The following is a 25,784-nucleotide window of genomic DNA, read 5'->3' on the forward strand; positions in this document are numbered from 1 at the left end:
CAAGGCTTGAAGCTAAGCAACGTGAGCATTGCGCCTCTTCTTCATCGTCTCTGCACTCAGGGCTTATAAACCGCTCCTAGTGCCTCTCAGCTAGCGAGGTGGGACTAAAAAACTGCTTAGCTAGTAAGAAACTCTAGTACCGGTTTGTGCCACGAACAGGTACTAAAGGTGCTCGTGGGGCCACAGCCTCATTAGTACAGGTTCGTGGCACCAACAGGGACCAAAGGGTGGAATTGGTCCCGGTTCGTGCCACCAACCGGGACCAATGGCCTTGCACAGCGGCGTGGTGGTGAGTTTAGTCCCACCTCGCTAGCTAAGAGAGAGCCGCACCTGTTTATAAGGTGCGGTGCGCCTGAGCTGTCGAGCTCCTCTCTAAAGCAGGCTTACGAGCCTAACCTGTCTGCACTCAGGGCTTATAAAGCATTTCAAATGAACTCTAAAAAGGTTGAAAGTTGGCATGGTATCATCATTTCATCCACATAGCATGTGCAAGAAAGTTGAGAGGGTTACGGCAAAAACTAGATGCACTTCTTGTACAAAACGGACAATGGTATCATACTCGTCTATTACAAAGTTGGCATGCTATCATCATAATAGTTGCGGGAGAAAGTCTTCACTTTTCCTTCGCTTGTGTCATTTGCTTATTGCGCCGTAACCATGGATAATCTTCATCGTTTATCAGGATGCTTGGGTCAGCCTTGACTTTGAAGGGAGGAATTTCATGAAACTTTTCATAATCTTCAGACATGTCTGTCTTGCCCTCCACTCCCACAATGTCCCTTTTTCCTGAAAGACCTATGTGGCGCTTTGGCTCATCGTATGATGTATTCGCTTCCTTATCTTTTTTTTCCTCGGTCTGGTAGACATGTCCTTCACATAGATAACCTGTGCCACATCATTGGCTAGGACGAACGGTTCGTCAGTGTACCCAAGATTGTTCAGATCCACTGTTGTCATTCCGTACTATTCGTCTGTGGGCATGAAGGATTTTCCGGTCAGAGTAAGACTTCGTATTCCCACATGTAGGGCATGGACAACACATAAAACCATTCTGCTTGTTTGCCTCAGCCACTTCGAGAAAATCATGCACGCCCTTAATGTACTCGGAGGTGTGTCTGTCACCGTACATCCATTGCCGGTTCATCTGCGTGCATTATATATAATTAAGTGTGTCAAAAACCATTACAGAACATCATGAATAGATAATTAAGTGACCAAATTAATAGAAGTTCATCATCACATTAGAACCAAAGTACATACATAGTTCTCATCTAACAACATATATATAGTTCTCCAGAGCATCTAATTAATTAAACCATACATTGAAACTATGTAAAACATTTCAATGCGAAAACAAATGCGATCATAATCGCAACCAAGGTAACAATTGATCCAACGGCATAATGATACCAAGTCTCGGTATGAATGGTATATTTTCTAATCTTTCTAATCTTCAAGCGCATTGAATCCATCTTGATCTTGTGATCATCGACGACATCCGCAACATGCAACTCCAATATCATCTTCTCCTCCTCAATTTTTTTTATTTTTTCCTTCAAGTAATTATTTTCTTCTTCAACTAAATTTAACCTCTCGACAATAGGGTCGGTTAGAATTTCCGGTTCAACCACCTCCTAGATAAATAAAATCTATGTCACACTGGTCGGTATATTTGTCATAAACAATAAATGAATCAAATAGTTATAAAAAGATAATATATACCACATCCGAATCATAGACAGGACGAGGGCCGACGGGGGCGGATACCAAAACCATCGCACTATGTAATAAGAAGGAATAAAATAGTAAGAAAATTAGACAAGTATCTATCTAAAGTAAGAATTTTTTTTCTTTCAAAAAGAAGATAAGAACAAGAGGCTCACCACGGTGTTGCCGGCGACGAGATCGGCGCGGGCGGTCGACGGCGGTGAAGACGGGAATGGGACGTGACGGGCCGCTAAACCTAGACAAATCTCGAGGAAATGGAGCTTTGAGGTCGAGCTTCGAGAGGACAAAGCTTAACTAGTGTGGCTCGGGCATTTCATCGAACACCTCATGTGCATGGGAGGTGAGCTAGAGCACCACAAAGCCCTCCCCTCGCCGGCCAGAGAAAAACAGAGCACTGGAGTGCTCTGCTCGCGGGCGAGGGGTATATATAGGCACCTCATTGGTCCCGGTTCGTGGCATGAACCGGTACTAAATCCGGGCCTTCTGTCCCGGTTCATGCCAAGAACCGGGACAAATGGTTGTGGGCCAGGAGCGAGGACCATTAGTCCCGGTTCGTGGCTCGAACCGGGACAAATGGTTCCATACGAACCGGGACCAATGCCCACGAGGCCCCGGCCGGCCCCCTGGGCTCACGAACCGGCACGAATGCCCCCATGGGTCCCGGTTCGTGACTGAACCGGGGCTAATGTGAAAACTGCCCTGTGACCTATGCCCTGTTTTCTACTAGTGGAAGATGCAAAACTCTCAGAGCTGTAAGGCTCAGATCTGTAAGGCAGGTTGGCAACATGCCTTAACGTGGTTCTATTGGCTATAATTAGCAAAGATGCTGTCCTACAGAGCAGTCTTGAAAGAACACACCTATATGAGTTCTGACTGTAAACGTCGCAGTCTATGAGATTTGGGTGATCTCTAGTAAGCTCACGAAGAGACCAGGGAGTATGACGTATAAGCTCCAAACCGCGGGGTAGTCTATTGGCGGTCAGGTACTGGTTAAGACTTTGAGTGAAACCTGTTCACACAAAACTAGCAATTCAAGGCATAGTCCATTGTCAAGTTGTGAATGGATGTAGCTTAAAGTTCTAGGCAGAAGTTCAACTTAACAGTCTCTGCTGAAACACTGGTATATTAAGCAAGTGGTGAGAGAAGGCAAATCTCTAAATGGGTATTTGAGATCTGGTGGGGGATTGTTAGAATTAATGGGCTAGGCCCATAGAAATTTCTGAAATCTCAAAGCCCATGTGTAAAATGGCAAGTGGTGGTGCTAAGTTTAGTCCCACCCCGGAAGTTGAAGAAGAGTTGGACCTCTTTATATAGTGGGTTCTCTCCACCACTCTAAGTGGTGTGTGAGAAGAGAAAGGAAAAACCACACGCGCGCGCTCGCTCGCCTCGCCTCGCCTCGCCTCGCCTCGCCTTGCCGGGCCGTGCCGTGCCGAGGCGTACATGCGACATGCGCGTGAATGGTCCGCCGAAATCCGGTCCGTCTCCTTGCAGGAGCGCAGCTTCCTTTTGCCGTTTTATTTTTATGTCTTGGCAGACAAGTGTTTGATTTCTTGTCCGGTAAGTATACGAATTAGAAACCGAGTCGGTTTGGGATTGTGATCGTGACACAATACCGCCTCTGGTCCTAATATATATACAGCTACCGGCTGCGGCCAGAGATACACCGAAAACACCTAGGGTTTTGCCTTATCTCACAACTTGCACCGCCATCGTAGTCTACTCCATCCCAAATGCCGGCGTGCATCGGCGCGTGGGAGAGCAGGTCTCCGGAACCGTTCGTCTTTGCGATCCTGCACCGGGAGAGGACGAATTAGGTTTTTGGGAAGCGCTGTGCGCGACTGCTCAAATTCGTCATCACAGGTCGTCTTTCGTCCAAGTCGGGCGGTGCTACTCATCGTCGTATTCATCACCGTCAGCAGCAGATCGTCGCCAACATCGTCATCAACACTGTCGCACCCATAATAGCTAACGATCAGTACGTCCAACATCCTCTGTTCATGTCTGTCTCTACAGCTATTGTTACGTGTTTGCTGCTGTTATGCATGTCTTGCTGTTCTTCTAGTTTGCTAAATTATTGCATGCTAGTATCTCTTCTAGTCATGAATTATTTACTGGAATTAATCATGAACTTGCCTAATATTCCAACATCACAGTCATTTAACTTGTGAAGAAAGCTTGCTTTGGTTACTCTACTTAAGAATACGGCCAATACGGTCACCAAATACGACATGACGTGTTTGTACGGTCACTGTTTCGCGTATGCCACCCGTCGCCGCTCGGTTTCACCACGCGTTGACCATTTCCGAGACACTAGGTGGCATTAAGCAGGCGGTTGCGTGGTGTTTTTGCAGAATAACCCTTGGTTCGCTCAGGTTTCATTGAAAGCGTCTTGCCTTTTCGACTTCGATCATAACGAGGGGAGGAGGAGAGCGGTGGCAGGGGAGGTGATTGTCAACGACACCGCACCATCTCCGGCGATAGTGCTTGGGGAAGGGTCAGAGTCGCCGCAGAGGTGCGCCGCATATCGTGGCCAGCAGAGGGGCGCCGCATCTCCTCGGTATGGCGCATGCTCGTCGACCAGATGGTGCTCCTCTACCGAACTACGGTAAGTCCCCACCTACACGTGTCATGATTTCTGTTTTGTTAGGAAACGTAGTAGAAAAAAATCATGTCTATGTTCACCCAAGATCAATACGAAGATGCATAAAGGGTTAGGATCACGATCGTTACCGTCATTGAGTTGCAGCGAAAGTAAAACATGCCGGTGTAGACCATACTTGGAGTCCCTCGTACCGCCTATGAACAGTCCCTTGAACCAAAGACCGAAAGCATGACCTCTCTAATTGGTTGTAAGCGTGCAACCTTCACGATCCGGCAATGCTCCACCATTCAGAGCTAATCATCGCCAGAGAACTAGAGTAAGAAGATTAAAACCAAACAGGGCTTCTAATTATGAGGATAAGAGGATTAGCCTAGCTCTAATTAGTCAAGTAGAATCAACTAGGATTAGAACTAGAAGAACTAGAGGATCCTCATGTCTGTTTTTTTGCCACATCTTCCAGCCAACTTGTATGGTCTGCATCCTGCTTATGCATAACAGTTCTTCTCATTGTCGCTTGTTCATTTGATGTGCCACCGATGTCATTAAGGATTGGAAAGGAATTATGCCGATACACCTCTCAGTCAGCAATTAAGTTAGCAGGTATACTACAACATAGGGAAAAGCAAAGTATCTTTGACATGGACCTTGACGTGAGCAGGAAGCGAAGCTACGGCCGTGAGGATCTCCACCTCATCCTGCTGCTTGGTTACATGGACCGGATTCAGATGATGCATGAAATGTTGTGCAAAGCCAAAAACAGCAGAGTGAGCACCAAAGTCCCCTTTCCCCTCCCTTCCCGTGTTGCGCCCGCCTCGCGACCGCGGGGGGAACCCTAGCATCGCCAGTCCTCGGCTCCCCCTCCCCATCCTCCCTCCTCGCCACCGCCGGGCAAAGCCAGGCGAGCGTCCGCGGTGGCGGGGCTTCCTCACTTCCCGAGGTCGTCTTGCGCGGGGAGACGGCGGTGGGCGGCGGCGGCGCGTTGGTGTGGGGCGCGGTGGCGTATTGGCGGGCGTCTGGGCGACGGCGTCGCGGTCGTCCTGCTTAGGTGCGTGCTGGCTATGACCGGTCAGATCCACCAGGATCTGGGCATGGTCTCCAGCGAGCGGCTCGGGGTGTTGGCTGCGGTGTTGCAGGTGTACATCGTGTGCTGGTGGCTGCGTTTGTCGGGTGGGTCACCGCGTGGGATGAGCTGAGTGCGGTTCCTGTGGATGCTCCTGGCTCTCTCTGTGGTTGCAGGTTGTGGCAGGTCCGACTTGTCGTGCCGTTGAAGGGGTGGCCGGTTTGTGCTAGGTGCAGATCAAGGATTGGATCCCTGGTTGGGCGTTAGGGGTGACGTTTGGAGAGGTGACTGGAGAGATGGGTGGCGCCGATGCGGTCGGGCCACCCTTCACCGGCAGGGGTGCCGGACGTCGACGTAGTCTGCTCCCGCCCCATCTCTTCTCCGACATGGGTGCTCCTCGATCGACTTGGCCGTTCTGGTCGCTGGTTGCTCTGTCGACGGTCAGAGCTTGCCGGTCGGTTCAGGTGGTGGGAGCCATGGTGCTCGTGGGCTGAGCCCGTGGCTCAGGTGAGGGCGGCTAGTGACCATGGCTGCATGGGCGGTGTTGTGGCTGGCGTTTCGACGTTCTGTGGCGTATCGAAGGCTGCAGTCTCCGTTGTGGGTGCTCCCTTCCTTTGTTGTGCTCCGAATGGAAATCTGATCTTTGGATCGGATGATGGTAGCACTACGCTGTCATGTCCTTCCTGAAGGCACTGTTTTGGAGCGCACGGTTTCGTTGAATCTCAACTTTACCTCTTCGCTATATCTTCATTGGAAGGGCGCCATAGGCTCTGTAGACCGTAGTGGTGCTTGTTGTCTTCTCTTGTTAGTCTACATCGAGTCTTTCGGTGTGTTGTGGTTGTAGCCCTTTGGCACCTATGTATCTGGCCCTGGGTGTGTGTGGTTTTTGAGTGGCGTGTTCTGGTGTGTATCGGTCCGAATGTCGATGGTCGTTGTTTTATATATAAAACGGGGCGAAAGCATTTTTCAGTATGGCTGATTCGATGCGGAAGCGGCACTGATTAGAAGCCCAACACGCCTTTTATATTATGTTGGTCGTTTCTTTGGCAAAGACAAGTGTTATGTATTTCATTGTACATGTTGGCGACGGGCTTTAGAAAAAAAAAACGACAGGCGTCGTGGCTGCATGGACCATGGAGGCTGACTGAAGAACTTGCTGTGACCGGTGTGTTTGGGCATTACGTGCTATCCAGTGTTAAGTTGTAGCGACTGTTGGAGTTTTTTTTTTTTTGAGGGTAACGACTGTTGGAGTTTAAGGGGCTGGGTTCGGGATAGCTGCATTAATGTGTTGCAGATGGCTGTAGCTGGTCAGCTGGTGTGTAATTTACCTGGAAATTCTGATAACTGCAAGTGGTTGTAGAGAAGAACGGGTATGGCTGCAGAGCCAGCTTCCTGCCAACATCAGTTATGCGGCGTGCCATGACGGCGGAGGAGGTATGATGGCCAGTGCATTCAGATTCAGGGGAGATGAACCGTCTCGTTGTTGGTTCGGAGGAGCACCCGAGACTTGTGAAATTTCGGGTATAGGTGAACACATCTATTGACGGTTAACTGGTCACTACCCGTCGGTTAGTGAGTCCGTGGAGTTGTGAAATGTTTTCCAGCGAAATGTGAAATGTGGGTCAGCTGATGATTCTTCGTGTAAAGATTAGAAAAAAAGAAGAGATATACCTTCAGGACGGCTAAAACAGTATATTGTGTAGTTCCAAAGTTGGTACCATGGGACACAGCTATCAAGCAACGTAAGAATCTTAGTTGAGTCTGAAACTTTGTAACCGTGTGTCGATTCATAACCATGCACAGAAACACCAAACAAGTACAGTACTACACGACCACCTTTCATACCGATGCCAAGGGAGACCATACTGGACACAGATACCCTAAAAAATACGGAGACGTCCTGGACCCAGTGAATCCGTATCTGATATGTTCTCGATTCATATACAGTGAGTTTCAGCCAACTATATGACCACCTTCCGTACAGATGCAAAGGGAAACCACTGTGGACATACTTTTGGAGAACTGAACATATGAAGTTGCATCCACTAGGTAGTACTCCTTCCGTAAAGAAATATAAAAGTGTTTAGGTCATTAAAGTTGTGATCTAAACAATCTTATATTTCTTTACAGAGGGAGTACCATTCTCGTGTGGCTGGCCAAACGATGTACAAAATAAAGTAACATTGTAACTGACGTTAGATTCCGAAACTATAGATGTCTGTTTAAAATAGGAAGGACTCAACCACTTGACAAGAGTGGTAAGCTATATAAAAAAAGAAAAAGAAAAAGGAAGGACTCAAAATATTGAACACTGAAAAATGAAAATAAGTACTCCCTCTGTCCCATAGTATAAGAGCGTTTTTTACACTAGTGTAGTGTCAAAAACGTTCTTATATTATGGGAGTAGTATGTAGAGTAGTTCTTCGGGGTTTTGCAATTTAAATTGCACTTCATTAATAGCACTAGCAGGCACTGCACCTTCAGACGGCTACTACTGCGTTGTTGATTGAAATGCAAATGAAGTACATGTTGGGCATGCCTATTCAACATACTGTGATCTGAATCGACCCCAAGAGTACTGTAGAATGCGAGGTAGAAATGTACTGTAGAATGCACTGAAATTTCAGTAAACAGCAACAGTTATGATGAATGCAATGTAGAATGTAGACTGAATTGGAAAACTGCAAACCTTATCAGTAGCAAAAATGTGAAAACTTACCGTTTTCGGTAATTATGCATGGCGACCTTTTAATCCTCAAGCCTGAATTTTCGAGGTACACCACCAAGTCTTCATGACAGGCCCGAGGCCAAGGGGCTGCAACCTGTGCGCCTGCACAGGGCCCCCCTTTTTCAGGGGCCTCAAATTTTGTACGCTTCAGTTACTGCTTTAACCAGCGATCTGGGCCCCTATTGCCTAGCGTCTTCAGTCTTCCATTTGAGGCCATGTTAACCTCTATAGATGGGCCTCTTCGGTACGCACGCCTCATCCAGCGATCGATCAATCGATCGAGATGAGCGAGGTGCGAGGCGCCTCTTCGTCTTTTCTTTTGGCACTGGCGGGCATCAGCGCGATATGGCGGCAGGTTTGGGCTCCTCCAAACTCCAGTCCTCCTTCCTTCTTCACAAATCTCCTTCGTTCCAACGCGGAAGATCCTTTTCAAGAATCAGCAGGGCCGAGAGCAGGACCAGGAATGGTTGAATGACAGCCGGTAGGGAGGACCTGATTCACCTAAAGGCAAGGGAAATTGAGGCCATGTTCCGATCTCTGATTTTTAAAGGTCGACGTGGCAAATGACCAGTGATCCCATGAGCCCTTGACTTTGAATTTCGATTTCCGCCCGCTATTTAGGTCTGTTAAAATCTTATATTCCCTTCGATCTATATTAATTGTCACACACTCGTGGATCGGAGGGTGTAATTAATTTTATTCTTTTTTATCTATTAGGCGTCTAGTATTGCAAAGAACACTAAAAGAGCAAGTAAAGAACTAAAGACTATAAAACCAACAATATGTGCGATTCTTGATATTTTCAATTGGTATGTAAAATTTTATGATCTGTTTAGTGTTTTTTCATGAGATAAGGCCCATTTTAGAGGTTCGCACAGGGCCTCCAATTTTACAGGCTCGGCCCTGCTTCATGAGTTTTGGATAACATGTAAACACACTTGGCCAGAAGACAACCAGAACAAACACATGAACTCCTGCACAACAAGCCAACAAAAATGATGAAGGCAAGAACACCTAGTACTGATAGCAATGTAGCAGTCTGAAAAAGTTGCTAACCTTAATATCAGCGGAATGATCCCAAAGTCTCATTTACTTCATACTTATGCCATAGTGATATGTTGATCCTAAGACCTGAACCAGGCAAATAGACTACCAAGCACAATGCATGAATGACAAGAACCCAAATTTGAAGGCAACATATGCGGATGCAAAGAATTTATCCTGACAAACACGAACAAACACCTGCACAGAGAATAAAAATAAATGGTGATTACGTCACAGGTTTCATGATTTTCATTTAGGAAGAAAAAAAACAGAAACTCAGGAAGCATAAGCGGACAATTATGTTTATTTTCTTGACTTGTGAGAAGACAAGGGGAATGGAGAAAAAAACTACTAGGAATAAAATAAATGGAAGTTCCTTTCTCTACAAGAAGTATACATGGAAGTTGATAAGATCGATACTGTACAGAAGGACTAAGGCTCTAGTTCAGATTTATTTGCGGGATTTATGTACATGAAGGAAGATGGCTACAAGACCCTCATCCATGTGGCAAATGTGCATGTGTGGTGAGAGTTGCGCTCTACAAGGCTAGAAGAATGTACAAGCTAGCCAGCTAGGGATGTCCAAGAAAGAGGCCTGCATAGTAGGTGGAAACAAACACTCTCAGATTATTATGCCTGAAAAAAAACAAGTTTAATGGTGGGAGCGGAAGACAGGGTACACAAACAAGGAAGTAGTTGTCGTTACCTTCTGTCAGTCTCCATGTTGCAGTATGATTTTTGGAATGGTTCCCGCTAACCACCTGCACTGCTGTATTAGCTCCTCGTTGCCGCATTCCTGGTCTCCTGGACATCTAATTCTTGCAGTGATTTGGGGAGGCCATCCCTGGGCAGCGACCGGACGGCCGGACATGAGCGGACCTGTAGTCGCTGGAGATTGGCAAGCTTTTGCAGCCCTGCAGGGAGGCTCTGAAGCTTGTCGAAATACCAAAACTCGAGTTCTTGGAGCGACACGAGGAGGTGCAGGGCATCCTCTTGCTCCTTGGTGAAGCGCTCAATCTTATTAGGGACGGAGGCGAGGAGGTGAAAGTGCAGGCAGGTGAGGGAGGACGACAACAAGCTGCAGATGGGTGCTGACTGAAGACAAGTCCCAAGATACTATGACCAGCTCTGGGCATCTGTTGATGACCAATTCCCTGAGTGAGTCACAGAGATGGGCCGGGAAGAGCAGCAACCCACCATCTTCTTTCTCCTGCTCCACCTCCGACGCGGCTGCTAAAGTTGTTTGCTGCACATCCACCCTCACTGCGAGCTGTGTTGTATTTTCACAGCTGGCAATAAGTAACTTGGAGAGCCTTGGGAGGTGAGTGAGAAGCTCTGTTAATTCCTTCCCACTAGGACCACCAAGTGATTCCTGGACCACAAGTAATTCCTGGATAATAGGGTGCTGCCATTCCACATCACCCTCATCTCCTAATGGCCCAACCAGGCAATTTGAACTCCTTACATCCAATTTGTTCAGTGAGGTTAGCATCAGAAGGTGCTTTAATTCCAGAGGTGGGCACTTCTCGAGTGCTAGCTGCTCGAGACCTGACCGTTTATTGCATGCTAACACTTGATCTAAGCTCTGCAGTTCATCCTTTCCAACAATTTTTAGTTGTACTCCATATATAGTAGCATGATCTTGAGTACTTCAAAAAAATTATTAGCTTTATACCTCATATGTTGATAGAACACAGAGGTTCGGTCTAGGGGATATGAGGCACTAACAAGAATTCGGGACAATACAATATCTCAAGCTCTTTTAGTTTGGGAAACCAATCAATGTTCCAGTCTTGATCTGCAGGGTTAACAACGTGGTTAGGAAATGGCAACTCCAAGTTCAAGCACAATCTCTAATAATCAGTACTCCCTTCGTTCCATAATTCTTGTAATGGCTAACACCACGATAAGAATTATGGAACAGAGGGAGTACTTGCAGGAGAGGAAACAAATGATGAGTGTCCTATGACGGTATCCATTTTTCAAAACTTCCCGAGCCATGATAAAGATTTTCTCTATATCAAGTTCCTTCATTGTGGCAATATGCTTTAATATAACTTTACCAAGATCCTACATCTTTCCTAAAGAAGGCAGACATCGCCAGGAAACATCAACGAGCTGAAAAAACTGATGAGCTTCCACAACGAGATTATCACCCAACCATATTGAACAAGAAGATCCTCGATGCCCTCTAATGCACAACTCTTCAAGATACCTATGGGGTAAAGGCTTTCAAGTACAACTGCTTCGACACAAGGCTCAGTATTAGACCATTTACTATCCCAACTATTGTAACCTCTCCAAGCAGTTTTTCTCTACCAGTTTTGCTTTGGTTGATTCTTCTCAAGACGTGCACTACAAGAGATTAGGCCTACTGTGACGGGCCAAAAAATGTCATCGAACAGCTAATAACGTCACAAATTACACCTGAGTGACATTTTATGGGCATCACAAGCATCGTCACGGAATCCCCGTCATAGATTACTCCTCGTGACGGCACGCGCAAAACAATGTCACTGAAAATGGGACCTTCGGTGACGTTCTCTAGAATGTCAACAACTTACTATTTCTGTGATGGTGGATTAATGTCACAAGTTAGGAGCAAAGATGCCATATTGTACGATATTCAATGATGGAGCAATGTTACTGACTTTATGCCACATCAACACCCGCACAGATTACCCCAACACTAGCATCACTACTTTCATTATTGATGAAGATGCCATCATCAAAATACATTTACTATATTTTGAATAATTTGCAATGAATTATCAGATCCACTATATTACAAATGCACATCACAGTAAGTATTTTATTCACATCGCATCACATTATATACATAAATTGTGAGCCAAATCACATTATGAAACGAAAGAAAAATCCTATTATATATTCTATCTCTAAGCCAAAACATCCTCCAATTAGAAATGACAATCAAAATAACACCGACTCAAGTTTGGCTCTTCTTCACAGCTTCCAATTCTTCTTGATGCTTCCTTTGCATCTCTTCAAATGCTCTGTCTTGTGCTTCAAGTCTCACGGCTAACTCCCCCCAATGCCTATAAACTGAGGAACCACAACAGCATGTTGCATCTTAATGAGATGAAAACATACAAGATAAAAACGTATAACAGTACCACTAAGAAGCACACAATCTATCAAATTATGAATTTGAATACATTATTAACTAGATTTGTAGGTATGCAGATGGGCTAATAAAACGGTATATTGGTTTGGCAAAACAAGAAGACACAAACTTGTATAAAAATTGTCTGTCAGAAAAATTTACATCGATCCCTGCTGCAGTTTAAACTAGTGTGCTACTTAAAGTTTTAAGTAGCATGTGAATGACTAGTGAGTCCACTAGGGAAACATATGACAATGAACTATAGTAATATACTGAACATATTTCATAATTAGTTGCATAAGTATAGTTGTTTGATGCTTTGGTTACTACAAAAGTTTAGATCAGCACATCACTACAAAAACAGATCCGTAATGTACTAAAAAATCGCAGACCAAAACACAAAAATGTTTCTTTAGTAAGGAGTGACATCCATTCAATATATTGAACAATCTCAGAATAATGCAATATCTAGAGGTCGGCACCCAACAACTACAGGCCACATTATTCCTATTAACTATGTGTTTTCTCATCTCTGAATTGATTCAGACATGCTATGAATTTGGCCGTTCATCACCTTATGTACAAGTACGTGCCATAAGCAACTAGTACTAGTACTGTCTACACTATTTTAATCAATTGTGTGCTTACTCACCTTCCCCAGCAGCTACAGCTAATTGTGTACTTGCACTGCAGTTGTACGATGCTTCCTCAATCTAAATATAACAAATAAAAATACAAGTTATGCACAAAGGAAGGACACGATGAGCTTAAATGTTAGGCATACACAACCAGGTAAGGAATTGTCAAGTACTGGACTGTAAAAAAACAGAAAGTGGAGAAGCAACAAGCAAGTAGTACAAAGTTTAAGCTTCAGACTTTACCAACATAGCAAGATCGATAAGATTATCTTGATATTGCAAACCCAGTCCTGCTACCTACGGTGAGCAGTCGATTAATGCGCCTGCGTTATAGGGGAATAAAACATAAGAGAAACAATATACTGACAAGAAAAAATATATGGAGAAAAAATATTACAGAATAAACATAATCATTTTCTCTTCCACCGAGCAGTATTAGCATCTCAATGAACCTTTTAGTATATAGATTTTTCAGCAGCTAGCAACTACGGTATGGCCCATGATACAAGCCCTCGACATATCTTTACCTTGTTAAATGTTATCACAGAATATTGACTTCTTGTGCATGCATAGTAACTAATAAAAGGCTATTCCTAGTACAGTTTCACTGTTAATATTCTGAACATAGAGTCTAGTCACATATTAGATGTTCTTGAGCATGCTGGAGATTGCATAATCTTGCAGCTTAAAGGGGAAACTTGAGTTGAAATTATTCATTGTAGAAATTTAAGTTCGGAACATACCTTTGATAAGAGCAAAGGACATTGATCTTACTCCTGATCTAGATGAACTGCAACTAGGAAAAGGAGATCTCAAATAGGTCGTTAGAAGACTCAAATTCCAGATCACAAATCTTACATTGGGAAATTATGGAAGAAAAAGGAAGCAGCGAAATATTACCCTCGAGTAGTTGAAGGGGAGCAGATCTAACGGTGCTGTAGCCGGGTTCCTTGCAGATTTTCCGACCCATCTCCTAGCCTATCTGCATCATCGGGTTGCCTCTCCCAAACCTGGTATCTCCCGCCGTCGCCGTCTTGTTAGTCACTGGACGAAACCAATCTTGTAAATCACCATCTACATCTCAAGTAGTGAGTGATGGAGGGGTGGTGATGCAGCGTCCAGATCTTGGTGAGGCACGCGGTGAGAAACAAAGCTGGGGAAGGCGCCAGAGATGGACTGGGCGATGGTCGACAAGCCATCCATGAATTGGCGGTGGAGGTAGCATGGAGGTCGGACCAGGCAGCAAACGGGCAGATCGGCGTCGGTGTAGTGGTGGCTGGGGACGGGAAGCAGACAGAGAGGGTGGCGGCGGACTAGAGGGCAGAGGCAGGGAGGGAATTCGGGTGCGCGGCTGGCGGCGAGTGATTTGGGGGCGCCGCCGGTGAGATGAGATTTGACTCAGGTGCGAGTGGGTACAGGTGTATTTGGGGATTTTTTTGGGCTATGGTTTTATTTAGAGGCACAGAGCGTGGGCGTGAGCGAAAGAACTCCTTCGCGTGCGGCCGCTGCAACGCGCGAATCAATCCACCGCGGAGTTGCTAGTCACTTTCCCAAATCGGCCGCTCCGACAGGATTCTGCAGGCCCACCACGTCTGACTTCTGAGCACGTATACATGCAAACGCTGGTTAAGGAAATTGGGCCCACCCAAAACTACCACTAATCGCCCCCCTGATTTTTGGGGGGGGGGGGGGGGGGGAGGGGGCACGCTAATTAATCCTCCTAATCCTCCGACGTAGTTGCTACACACTTTCCATATCGGTGCTGTTCGAAAGTGGCCGCTCCAACGCGCGCGGGATAGCCACACTCGTTTGGAGCTGAATTCTGTTTTTTTTGCTCTGTGGTTCTGACTTCTTGGTGTGGCCTCGTTTTAAAAGGTGCCTGATAAGAATTAAAAAATCCCATCGATTCGCATATTTCCATTTTAACTTTTGAGATAGAAATGTAACAACATTAGCTCACGAGTGCGCATTGAAGGTTTTTTGCATACCCACTAACTATTTATTACATTATAGTTAAACAACGTTCACTAATTTCCTCTTGGCTCCCTTATTTTCATTTTTATTTTTGAGATAAACAACATCAGCTCACGGACGCTCGGTTCAATTTTTTTGCCCAACCACTACCTATTTATATTAGAAAGAACAAAATAAGTTTTACCTTTATAAAAGTTAATTATTATAAGTATTTCCATGCCCACTTCCTATTTATATTATATCAAAAAAAATTACAACACTCAACACTGAGGCATGGGTACAATCGCTCAATTACCCAAGAACTAGCTATGGCGGATCTGACTACTATACATAACATGACAAAAATGGTCTTCACACATTCATAGAATTCGGTGACTCTAGCGGGCTTGTCATGGAAATTACCAAAATGTCACAAAAATTGGGAGCCAGGTATGCTGAAAGGTCAAGGAAATTCGGTGACGTTCACTGTCAACGATTTGCGATAATTGGTGACGTCACCTACGACAACATCACACACTAGGAATTTATGTGACATTGTCGACCATCGTCACGAGGATTTTCGTCACAGTATGTCAAATTTTTTGTAGTGGTGGTTGATTCTAAATATTGGAATGAAGCTAATCACTTAGGGTATAAAAATGGACACAATGTTGCAAGGTCGCTCAGATCTCGCAGCAAATCACAATAGTCGTATCATGATCCTAGATCTAGACCACTTAAAATGATAAAATGTAGAGATGGCGTGTGGTAATTGCAGAAGGAGACAAAATGCGAATATAAATTTTTTCTTCAATATAAGACCTCTATTTTTTATTTCTTTCACATACATGCCTAAGGCAGGGGGCTAAGCCCCCCCCCCCCCCCCCTCGAACTACAGTATGCTCCTCCATTGGTCCTCAGACATAAGTATCATAGGTGGACACGTGTTGAGAAGTTTTGTAACATGGACTCCACATAAGTTGACATGTTATCCCGATGGAGAACACGAAGAGCACTTGCTTACCCTAAATGATTCACTGAAAATACTGGCCAAGCTTTCGTCCATTTCTCCAAATAACATCAAACTATGCAATTATTTAACCTTCAAACACGTCTTCAGTTTTCTCAGTTGACTCTTAAAGTTTTCTTGAGACACTGTATAATCATAATCTACTATTATAGACAAGTGACACATGGATGGCTTAATCTCTACTGACCCTACATTAGACCGATGTAAAGTAATATAGTCATGAGATGCATTATGCAATGCTAAACCATGTAGCAAGTGATGCATTATATAATGCAGACGACCATTAGCTATCTCTTCTTTCAAAAATCCGTTATGTGACCAGATCATTTAAATTTCTCAACCTATATGTTCCAATGTTTGATTTTGACCACAAGGTTGTAAAATATCTAGTCCTATCCACAAGTTAATTAGCTTGGTGGTCCTATACTTGTGATCTTTAGGAAACAATGCAGAATATGAGAAACATTGTCGCTGATGGAAAAGAAAGGAAGATAGTAATAGTTAAGCTTCAAGACAGGCATAATGTCATTGGCAACGGTTTGTCTCTCCCATTCCTTTTACTTTGTATATAGTACTCTTATTCAATGACGCAAATTAATGTTCTTTCTTAGTAATAAACACTGGGGGTGGGGGGGGGGGGGCTAGATTTTCTTCAATCAAAGCCCTCTATTTATTTATTTTCCTTCACAGGTTCCACCACTGGTCCCGGACATAAGTATCGTAGGTGTTCATGTGCTGAAAAGTTGTGTAACTTGGACTCCACAGAAGTTGGCATGTTAACCAGACGGGGAATGGGAAGAGCACTTGCTTGCCTAAAACTCAATGTATGTATCGTTTTTAGTTGTTGATGTCTAAGAACTTGTCTGGCGACGAACTCAGATGATCTTTTGGTTATGTCAAGCTCGTTTATTATGTCCGTTTGTAGCCAATTTTGTTGCCCGTTGTTTGATCAAGTAGCGTAGCCTCACGTTGCATATATAGTATGGATATAGGGTGCCTAATATGAGATACGCAGATGTAGAGAGGGAAATATGAGGCGTGCACGGTGAGTGTCCGCGATCGTGCCTGGGCGCGTCCGCGGGGGTTTGAGGGGCCGAATTAGAACATCGTGGTTGTAGATCCTCTAACCAGCTCACCTCACTGCCTTGCCACCATGCATTTACTAATTTTCACCTAGCGGTCTAGTAGAAACCAAGGTGTAGTATACGTACATGTGTGGTTTGGCAGCATGCACGTACATACAGATACAGCCAGCCGGAGTAAGCTCGATCGAGGTCGTCCGCACGCAGCAGCTTAGCTAGCGTCGCGTCGGTCCACTCAAGCCATGCATGCATGCAGCCGCAGGGACGGACGTAGGTGGCCACCCCGTCCCGTTCCGTTCACGAGTACAAATAACCAGCGCACCCTGCCGAGGAGGAGGGGAGCTTTGGTAGAAGAACATACCCAACCCCAGTGAAGAAGAAGAAGAAGAAGAAGAAGAAGAAGAAGAAGCTAGGCATCACACCAGGCCAGGTACCTTCAAGTCTAGAGTATTTACTTTCTTATTAAATTTTTCTAATACATCGCCATGCATCATCTGGCTTCGGTTTTTTATTCAATTTATTATTATCTATTATATGCTGAGTAGGTATGTTGTCACATACTCACATGTGACAAATAAATGTCTACCCAGCGATCATGAGGATGAGGACCACCAGCCTCCTCCTTGCCACCGGCGTCATCGTTGCGGTCATCTGCGCCGCCGTCGTCACCCCCACACCCAGGTGGAAATCCTCCGACGACGATCTGAAGATCGAAGAGCTCGCAAAGTGGGCGCTGGCGGAGATGAAGCAAGGCCTCCAGTTGATCAATGTGCTCCGTTGCGAGGAGCAAGACCAAGGCGGTCCAGGAATCATCTATCGTATCATGCTGGACGCGCTCAACCGCACCGGCGGGATGGGCCACTTCACAGCGGACGTGTACGAGGAGGCGGCGACCAAAGTGCGCACGCTCCTCTACTTCGGCATAGCCCGGTAGCAGGTAGCGGCCGGGATGGGAGGACTATTTAGGCTAATGTGAAGAATTTAAGCCAATGTTTCCCATGTGGATGGAGTATCAAGCATGCTTGTCTTTTGTTTCGCACAGTAATAAGATGTTGCAAAAAAATCAGTAATGCTACACGCCCAGGGTTATTAGGGGGGTTTACGGGGTGGATTCACCTGGCAGTTTATGGTTGACCATTTGGGAAAATTGGCCCACACCCTCCTGAAAAATCTGGGGGTGGCTGGTTTATTTAGTTGGAAGAAGCCCGTAATGCCCCTGTAAAGACCCGTGATTCTAGCATTTTTGCGAGTCACCCTGCCACCGCCGTGTTTGCCCTTCCTCGGCGACACCGTGAAAGCCCATTGGATCCGCCGCCACCTTCCTCCCTCACCCCCCCCCCCCCCCTTCATCTCACCGCTACCGGAGGAGCATGCCGACGAAGCCCGTGCAGGCTCCTAGGAAGGTGTCACGGGAACAATTACACCAGGCACTTCAGATGAAGCACCCGCTTGGCCCAAGCGGGGGATAAAGCCCAACCCATAGAACACCGGAGATGATCGATGACGGTGTCCTGAACTAGGGGGTACTCACCACGTCGTCTTCGGACCAGGTGGATCAGACCGAAGACCCCGGGGCAAAGCAGCAAATTTCAGTAGTGTGGGGCGCTGCTTGGCCCTTTTCTCTTGAAAAGGAAACCACTGGCCGGGCTCTAACCAGCTCACCTCACTGCCACGCATTTACTATTTTTCACCTAGCGGTCTAGTAGAAAAACAAGGTGTAGTGTACGTACATGTGTGGCGTGTTTTATGTCTGTATGCTACACGCCCGGCCGTTTGGCAGCATGCACGTACATACAGATACAGCCAGCCGGGACGCGAAAAGGGAGAAAGTGACAAGCGCGGAGTAAAATGGAGGTCGTCCGCACGCGGCTGCTTAGCTAGCGTCGGTCCACTCAAGCCATGCATGCATGCATGCAGCCGCAGGGACGGACGTAGGTGGCGACCCCGTCCCGTTCCGTTCACGAGTACAAATAATCAGGGCACCCTGGCGAGGAGGAGGAGAGAGATGTGGTAGAAGAACATACCCCACCCCCAGTGAAGAATTAGAAGAAGAATAGCACGTCGGCCGATCGCGGTCCGTCCAAGAAGAAGAAGCTAGGCATCACGCCAGGCCAGCTGGTACCTTCAAGTCTAGAGTACAGTAATTACTTTCTTATTAAGTTTTCCTAATAAATCGCCGTCATCTGGCTTTGGTTTTTTATTTGATTTATTTATTATCTATTATATGCTGACTAGCTAGGCATGTCGTCACATGCCACAAATAATTGTCTACCCAGCGAGCATGAGGATGAGGACCACCAGCCTCCTCCTTGCCACCGGCGTCGTTGTTGCCGTCGTCTGCGCCGCTGTCACCCCCACACCCGGGTGGAAATCCTGCGACGACGGCCCCAAGATCGACGAGCTCGCAAAGTGGGGGCTGGCGGAGATGAATGAAGCAAGGCCTCCAGTTGAGCAGCGTGCTCCGTTGCGAGGAGCAAGGCCAAGGCGGTCAAGGAATCATCTATCGTATCCTGCTGGACGCGGTCGACCACACCGGCGGGATGGGCCACTTCACGGCGGACGTGTACGAGGAGGCGGCGACCAAAGTGCGTAAGCTCCTCTACTTCGGCAAAGCCCCGGGGTAGGTAGCGGCCGGGTTGGCAGGACTAGTTAGCCGGTATTTCCCATGTGGATGGAGTATCAAGCGTGTTTGTCTTTTGTTTCGCACCACTAATAAGATGTTGCAAGAAAAGCAGTAATGATACACGCACGGGGTCATTACGGGGGTTTACGTGGTGGATCCATCTGGTAGTTTGTGGTTGGCTATTTGGGAAAATTGGCCCACATCCTCCGTAATGCCCCTGTAAAGACCCGTGACACTAGTAAAAAAAGGCCCATTTATTCCGGTTCGGGAACCGGTTCTTATACGAACCGGGAAAAATAGGGCTCCACGTGGCCGCTTTGGCTTGCCCAGGCAGAGGGGGCCTTTGGTCCCGGTTGGTAGCACCAACCGGGACCAATAAGCGTCCACGCGTCAGCAGTTCAGGGGCTGGGGTTTTTGTTTTTTTTAAGGTGGTGGGGGGGGGGGAGGGGTTGGGGTTTTGAGGGTTGTGTAGGGTTAATTTAGGGGTTTCATATATTGTGTTAGCTAGCTAATAGAGAGAAGTGTCCTTTCTTATCTCCGTGCTTCATCGACGCTACGTACTATACGTATAGAGAGGACTCGACACGCTAGCTAGTAAGCAAATGAAAGAAACCATTAAGTACACAAGATTGTCATGAACATATACAAAGAGAAGTGATCGACCTCTCTTTCTCCGAGAGATTGGTCGAACAACAAGTTTTCGTACATCTATCCGATGCTACTAGCTACATATATACAATATAAGATCTCTTACAATCCCTAGCATATGATGTCAACTTCCACATGGTATTCTCCGTCTTTATCTATGACGTGGTCAAGAAAGAATCCTGCCAATTCCTCTTGAATTGCTTTTATGCGATCTTGTGGTAGGAGTTTCTCCCGCAGCTCCCAAAGCTAATTTGAAGAAGGGGGGGGGGGGGTCAATACATATATATGAATGAAACTCAACACAAATGATGGTATTAAAATAAAATTGTGAATATTATTGCTTACGCACTTCAAAATCTTCTTTAGAGTATCCCCGCTTAGAGGTCGTCGCGTTGTAGATGTACTCGCAAACGTAGTATCCATAATAATTATTCCCGCCTTCCTGCCACAACCACTTTACGAGAAATAGAGGTCAATCAAACTGATAATCAAGCATTATAAATGGTATTGATGAAACTAGCTAGAATCAATGAGAGATGCGTGGCACTAGCTAATAGTACTTACTTTCGGGTGTGTAAATCATAGCTTCTTCGGCAGTCCCGGAGCTTCTGCGGTGAACACTTTACAAAACCCTGCGAGACAAAGAAAATAATTATTACTTGATATGAGGACCCTTTCCAAAGATTACGTGTAAATAATTGACCATAGCAAGTACGTGATCACCGGTACGCATGGCGGGCTTCTTCCGGTGATTTGCCTCGCCTTTGAAATGCTTTCCTTTCTTTCGACATTGATGGTTGGTCGGAAAAAATCGACGATGGCTCGGGTACACATTCTTCCTGCATTTGTCCAGATATATATTTTCGGTGTTAGCTAAACATTGCGTGCATGCGTGGTATCCCTTGTTTGTCTGTTCTGAAAGGTTTGATGGTTACAAACAGCAACGCGTGCAGGTTAAATTCCTCCTGTTTGTGCTCATTCCACACACGTACACCGTTTCCATTCCACAGCTGTAAAATTTCTTCAACTAATGGCCTTAGGTACACATCAATGTCGTTGCCGGGTTGCTTAGGGCCTTGGATGAGAACTGGTATCATAATGAACTTCTGCTTCATGCACATCCAAGGAGGAAGGTTATACATACATAGAGTCATGGGCCAGGTGCTGTGATTGCTGCTCTGCTCCTCAAAAGGATTAATGCCATCTGCGCTTAAACCAAACCATACGTTCCTTGGGTCACCTGCAAACTCAGCCCAGTACTTTCTCTCGATTTTCCTCCACTGCGACCCGTCAACGGGTGCTCTCAACTTCCTGTCTTTCTTACGGTCCTCTCTGTGCCATCGCATCAACTTGGCATGCTCTTCGTTTCTGAACAAACGTTTCAACCGTGGTATTATAGGAGCACACCACATCTTCAAACGCATTGCGTCCATCTTAATCTTGTGATCATCGACGACATCCGCAACATGCAACTACAATATCATCTTCTCCTCCTCAATTTTTTTTATTTTTTCTTCAAGTAATTGTTTTCTTCTTCAAATAAATTTAACCTCTTGACAATAGGGTCGGTTGGAATTTTCGGTTCACATACCTCCTAGATAAATAAAATCTATGTCACGTTGGTCGGCATAATTGTCATAAACAACAAATAAACCAAATAGTTATAAAAGATAATATATACCACATCCGAATCATAGGCAGGACGAGGGCCGACGAGGGCAGATACCAAAATCATCGCATTATATAATAACAAGCAATAATAAAAGTAAGAAAATTAGACAAGTATCTATCTAAAGTAAGAATTTGTTTTTCTTTCAGAAAGAAGATAAGAACAAGAGGCTCACCACGGTGGTGCCGGCGACGAGATCGGCGCGGGCGATCGACGGCGGTGAAGACGGAGACGGGACGTGACGGACCGCTAAATCTAGACAAATCTCGAGGAAAATGGAGTTTTGAGGTCGAGCTTCGAGGGGAGAAAGCTTAACTAGTGTGGCTCGGGCATTTCATCGAACACCTCATGTGCATAGGAGGTGAGCTAGAGCACCACAAAAATCTTCCCTCGCCGGCCAGAAAAAACAGAGCAGTGTGGAGTGCTCTGCTCGCCGGTGAGGGGGTATATATAGCCACCTCATTGGTCCCGGTTCGTGGCTGGAACCGGGACTAAAGACCCCCCTTCTGTCCCGGTTCCAGCCACGAACCGGGACTAATGGCTGTGGGCCAGGAGCGATGACCATTGGTCCCGGTTCGTGCCTGGAACCGGGACAAATGGGTCCAGACGAACCGGGAACAATGCCCCACGAGGCCCGGCCGGCCCCATGTGCGCACAAACCGGGACGTATGCCCCCCATGGGTCCCGGTTCGTGACTGAACCGGGACTAATGGGCTGGCCAGGCCCCAAACAAAGCCATGTTTTTTACTAGTGTGAGTCTAGCATTTTTGCAAGAAAAGTCACCCTGCCACCGCCGAGTTCGCCTTTCCTCGGTGACACCGTGGAAACCCGCTGGATTCGCCGCCACCTTCCTCTCCCGCTCCCCCCTTATCTCACCGCTGCCGAAGGAGCATGCCGGCGAAGCCCGTGCAGGCTCATTTTTTTAGAAACACCTGTAACTTTATTGATCATAACAATTATAGGTACTATGACTAAGAATTACAATACAAAGTAAGTCCTATGACTAAGAATTACAATGAAATCTTTTGGAAACACCTTCTTCACCGCGTCAATCTCTGCTCGAAGAAATACTCCAAAGATTTCGGTAAAGAGGTTGCAATTGGACTAGAGCAACGATGCTGTCACTCCTTCACCCGCAGGAAACATTATCAATAATGGTTTTTGAAAGCGCCTTGAGTGGCCCATCCAAAGAGATGGGAAGCCTTGATCGATGAACGTACTTTGGTCGGGGATGATACCTTAGAAGTGCAGGTCGCCGAATCACTATATCTTCACCATGGTGTCGATGAAAGATTTCAACTCCACAAAGAATCAGACCAACAAAAAAGGCTTTACACAGCAACATAAACTCATCATATCTGTATAATCGGGTCCGCGAGGACAGAAAATTCTCTAACCTCATTGCACCGCCAAAAGAATGAGAGGAAATTTATTCTCATAAAACTATGATGATCACTAGACAATGGTGAAGAAGATATAGATCTTGAAGATCCGAGGTCCCTCGCCTCTCACATGCGTTCCTCCTTCGTTTATGCTCGCTAGAGAATCATTACATTAGTTTTTTTTATAGAAGAGAATCATTACATTAAATGTATGGAGAGAGAGAGAGAGAGAGAGTTGGGTCACTTGGTCAGCAACGCGAAACGAGGCCTGGCCCGGCCCGGCCCGTGGAGTAAACGCAGCCCAGAGGAGAAGCGGTCAAGGCGTCGCGGAGCCTTTATGATTTCTCCGCGCACTCTCTCGCTCGCCTTCGCTCCCATTCTCTCTCTCTCCTTCCCCCACAAGCGCGTGCGTCTCCTCCCTCCATCCCTCTCCCGGCGGCGGCGGCGGCGGCGGGCGAACACCGACCGATCGCGAGGTACTCTCACCACCGACACCTCTCCATCCCCTCCCTTTCTGTACGTGCGAACCTGGGCCTCCTCCGCGGACCGCGGACGTGTACGCGCGCGCGCGTGTTCGAGCGAGGTTTGCCGCCGTTTTTATTTCCCATGGTTATCTAGGGTACGGGGATCGCCGAGGATACCGCGGGATCCGTAGCACGCGCATGGATGGTACTTCCGCGTCGATCAGATCCGCCCGCGTTCTCTGCGGTTCGTGATTGGTGGGGCCGGGTTTGGCTCGTCGATGATCGCCGTCGCCTCGTCGGGGAGGATCGGACAATTTGGTTTTGGGGAATTTAGGCCGCGGTCTCTGGATGGGCAGTGATTTTTTACCGTGATTCATCTCCTTCGGTTGGTTGCTGACGGGATGGATGGATGGGTGGGCCGGCATTTTTACCCGGTGGATCTGTGGCGGTTTCTGATATAAAAACGTCTCATCTTGATCTCTGCACTTGTGCATGTATAGCTTCTGAGTTCCCCTTCAACCTGGTCACTGATGCGTGGTAGTTGTGATTGTGGGATGATCAAAACGGCACATAAATCATCTCTTGGTGGTTCATGTGTACCCTTGCACATGGTGCACACCATATGCACGCCCCCTTCCCTTCCATGACGCGCCATCTTGTGTAGACCGGATTGATTTTGTTCTGCTATCGTCTCATGGCGGATTGCGTTCTTTCATGACCATGCCTATGCGAATTGAGAGAACAGCCGTCTATGTGGATCCAGAAATCAGCCGACTGTGTTAGTGGGCCTGCTCGCTTTCTGCCATGCCATGCATTTGCATTTTGAATTTTTGATACGTACATGTGAGTAGTTCTGTATGCCTGTCCATTACATTTGACGATCTACATCCTGTTTCATCACTGTGTAGCAGCAATGTCAGGCAAGTACATCATCGGTTCGCTGGTTGGATCCCTTGGCATTGCATATGTCTCCGACACCATCGTTTCCGACAAGAAGATCTTCGGAGGTGAGTACCATGCTGTTGCATAACATGCCCATAGGATGCCTGTGCCCCTAACCTCTTGGAAGAATGCATCTGACGCTGCCTGTTCCATTCGGATCCAGGCACCGTCTGCAAGACGGCGACAGACAAGGAGTGGTTTCAGGCCACGGACGCCAAGTTCCAGGCCTGGCCCCGTGTCGCCGGGCCGCCGGTCATCATGAACCCCATCAGCCGCCAGAACTTCATCGTGAAGGACCCCTGAATGGGCGGCGGCGCGAGCTCGACCAGCGTTTTGCTCCCACCATGGAGCCAAAGTTTCTTTTCTAGGGTTTTCAAGTTCCTAATAAAAGTGACTTTAAAGTCAGGGTATACTATTTTGTTTTGCGAATTTCAGTTTCCGTGAGCAACTTTGGAGGGGCTTTACCGCTCGCTCAAACGCCTTTCGATGAACTCTGTTCCTTGGTGAAATTTCCCACCAGGCAGTAAAATAACTGCATTGTTGTTTCTGCATTGTCTTTCGTGTGCGGTGTTTCTTCCTGATCTCTGATGCCGCAAGTTTATGCTGTGACGTTACCCAGTCTACTGTTTATGCGTGGTAGTGCACCATACTTATTTTTGCTTGATTTATGTTGCCTTTGCGCCCTGCCTGTGCTGCTGTTATTGCGCAATTGCAGACTTTTATTGACAAGAATATATCAGCTGCTGTTTAGATTGCATTGGACGCTGGACTCAGCTGGAGTTTTGCGATATATCAGTGCCCACTGGAGCCAACTATGGCCTAACACTAGTATAAGTCTTTGCACCTGTGGGCTTGTATGTAGAGAAGATGTTTTTTCCTTTTTGGACAGAACTGTGAGAGAAACTTCAATTAATTTGCGTTTTGAACAATGTAACACAATGGCCACGAGCCATTCACATGAACCTGATGCTCTTGATCCACTGAAATAGTTTACATGCCAATTGTAGTTAACATCAGCATCTTGACAACAGATTTCTGTAAAATTAGGATGGAGCAGATTAAGA

At 46.4% G+C, this 25,784-nt stretch overlaps 1 protein-coding gene, 2 long non-coding RNA genes and 2 pseudogenes across 6 annotated transcripts; 2 read left to right on the forward strand and 3 right to left on the reverse strand.

Moving 5' to 3' along the window:
* Window positions 1-9,936: 9,936 nt before the first annotated feature.
* On the reverse strand, window positions 9,937-11,620 carry LOC109772115 (uncharacterized; annotated as a pseudogene).
* Window positions 11,621-11,882: 262 nt separating this feature from the next.
* LOC120961899 (uncharacterized) lies at window positions 11,883-14,397 on the reverse strand. Of its 3 annotated transcripts, none has more exons than XR_012189791.1 (5): window positions 13,828-14,397; window positions 13,671-13,723; window positions 13,171-13,250; window positions 12,942-13,002; window positions 11,883-12,228 (listed from the first exon to the last, which is right to left on the reverse strand). It is a non-coding gene; the product is annotated as an uncharacterized lncRNA (long non-coding RNA). The 3 variants fall into 3 exon arrangements; XR_005764974.2 differs by having other exon boundaries at window positions 13,671-13,717; window positions 13,828-14,394; XR_005764973.3 differs by having other exon boundaries at window positions 13,671-14,392.
* Window positions 14,398-15,343: 946 nt separating this feature from the next.
* Window positions 15,344-16,431, reverse strand: LOC141020610 (putative disease resistance protein RGA4; annotated as a pseudogene).
* Window positions 16,432-17,303: 872 nt separating this feature from the next.
* On the forward strand, window positions 17,304-18,062 carry LOC120970259 (uncharacterized). The gene is made up of 2 exons (XR_012189790.1): window positions 17,304-17,422; window positions 17,583-18,062. It is a non-coding gene; the product is annotated as an uncharacterized lncRNA (long non-coding RNA).
* A 5,623-nt stretch (window positions 18,063-23,685) lies between these two features.
* On the forward strand, window positions 23,686-25,267 carry LOC109772096 (uncharacterized). Of its 2 annotated transcripts, none has more exons than XM_020330797.4 (3): window positions 23,686-23,790; window positions 24,687-24,785; window positions 24,884-25,267. In XM_020330797.4, the coding sequence occupies exons 2-3, from the start codon at window positions 24,692-24,694 to the stop codon at window positions 25,021-25,023; spliced, it is 234 nt and encodes a 77-aa protein (XP_020186386.1). In that variant the 5' UTR covers window positions 23,686-23,790; window positions 24,687-24,691; the 3' UTR covers window positions 25,024-25,267. The 2 variants fall into 2 exon arrangements, with proteins under 2 accessions (XP_020186386.1, XP_020186387.1); XM_020330798.4 differs by having other exon boundaries at window positions 24,690-24,785.
* The last annotated feature ends 517 nt before the right edge of the window (window positions 25,268-25,784 follow it).

This window comes from Aegilops tauschii, chromosome 7, assembly GCF_002575655.3.
Source record: "Aegilops tauschii subsp. strangulata cultivar AL8/78 chromosome 7, Aet v6.0, whole genome shotgun sequence".
NCBI lineage: Eukaryota > Viridiplantae > Streptophyta > Magnoliopsida > Poales > Poaceae > Aegilops > Aegilops tauschii.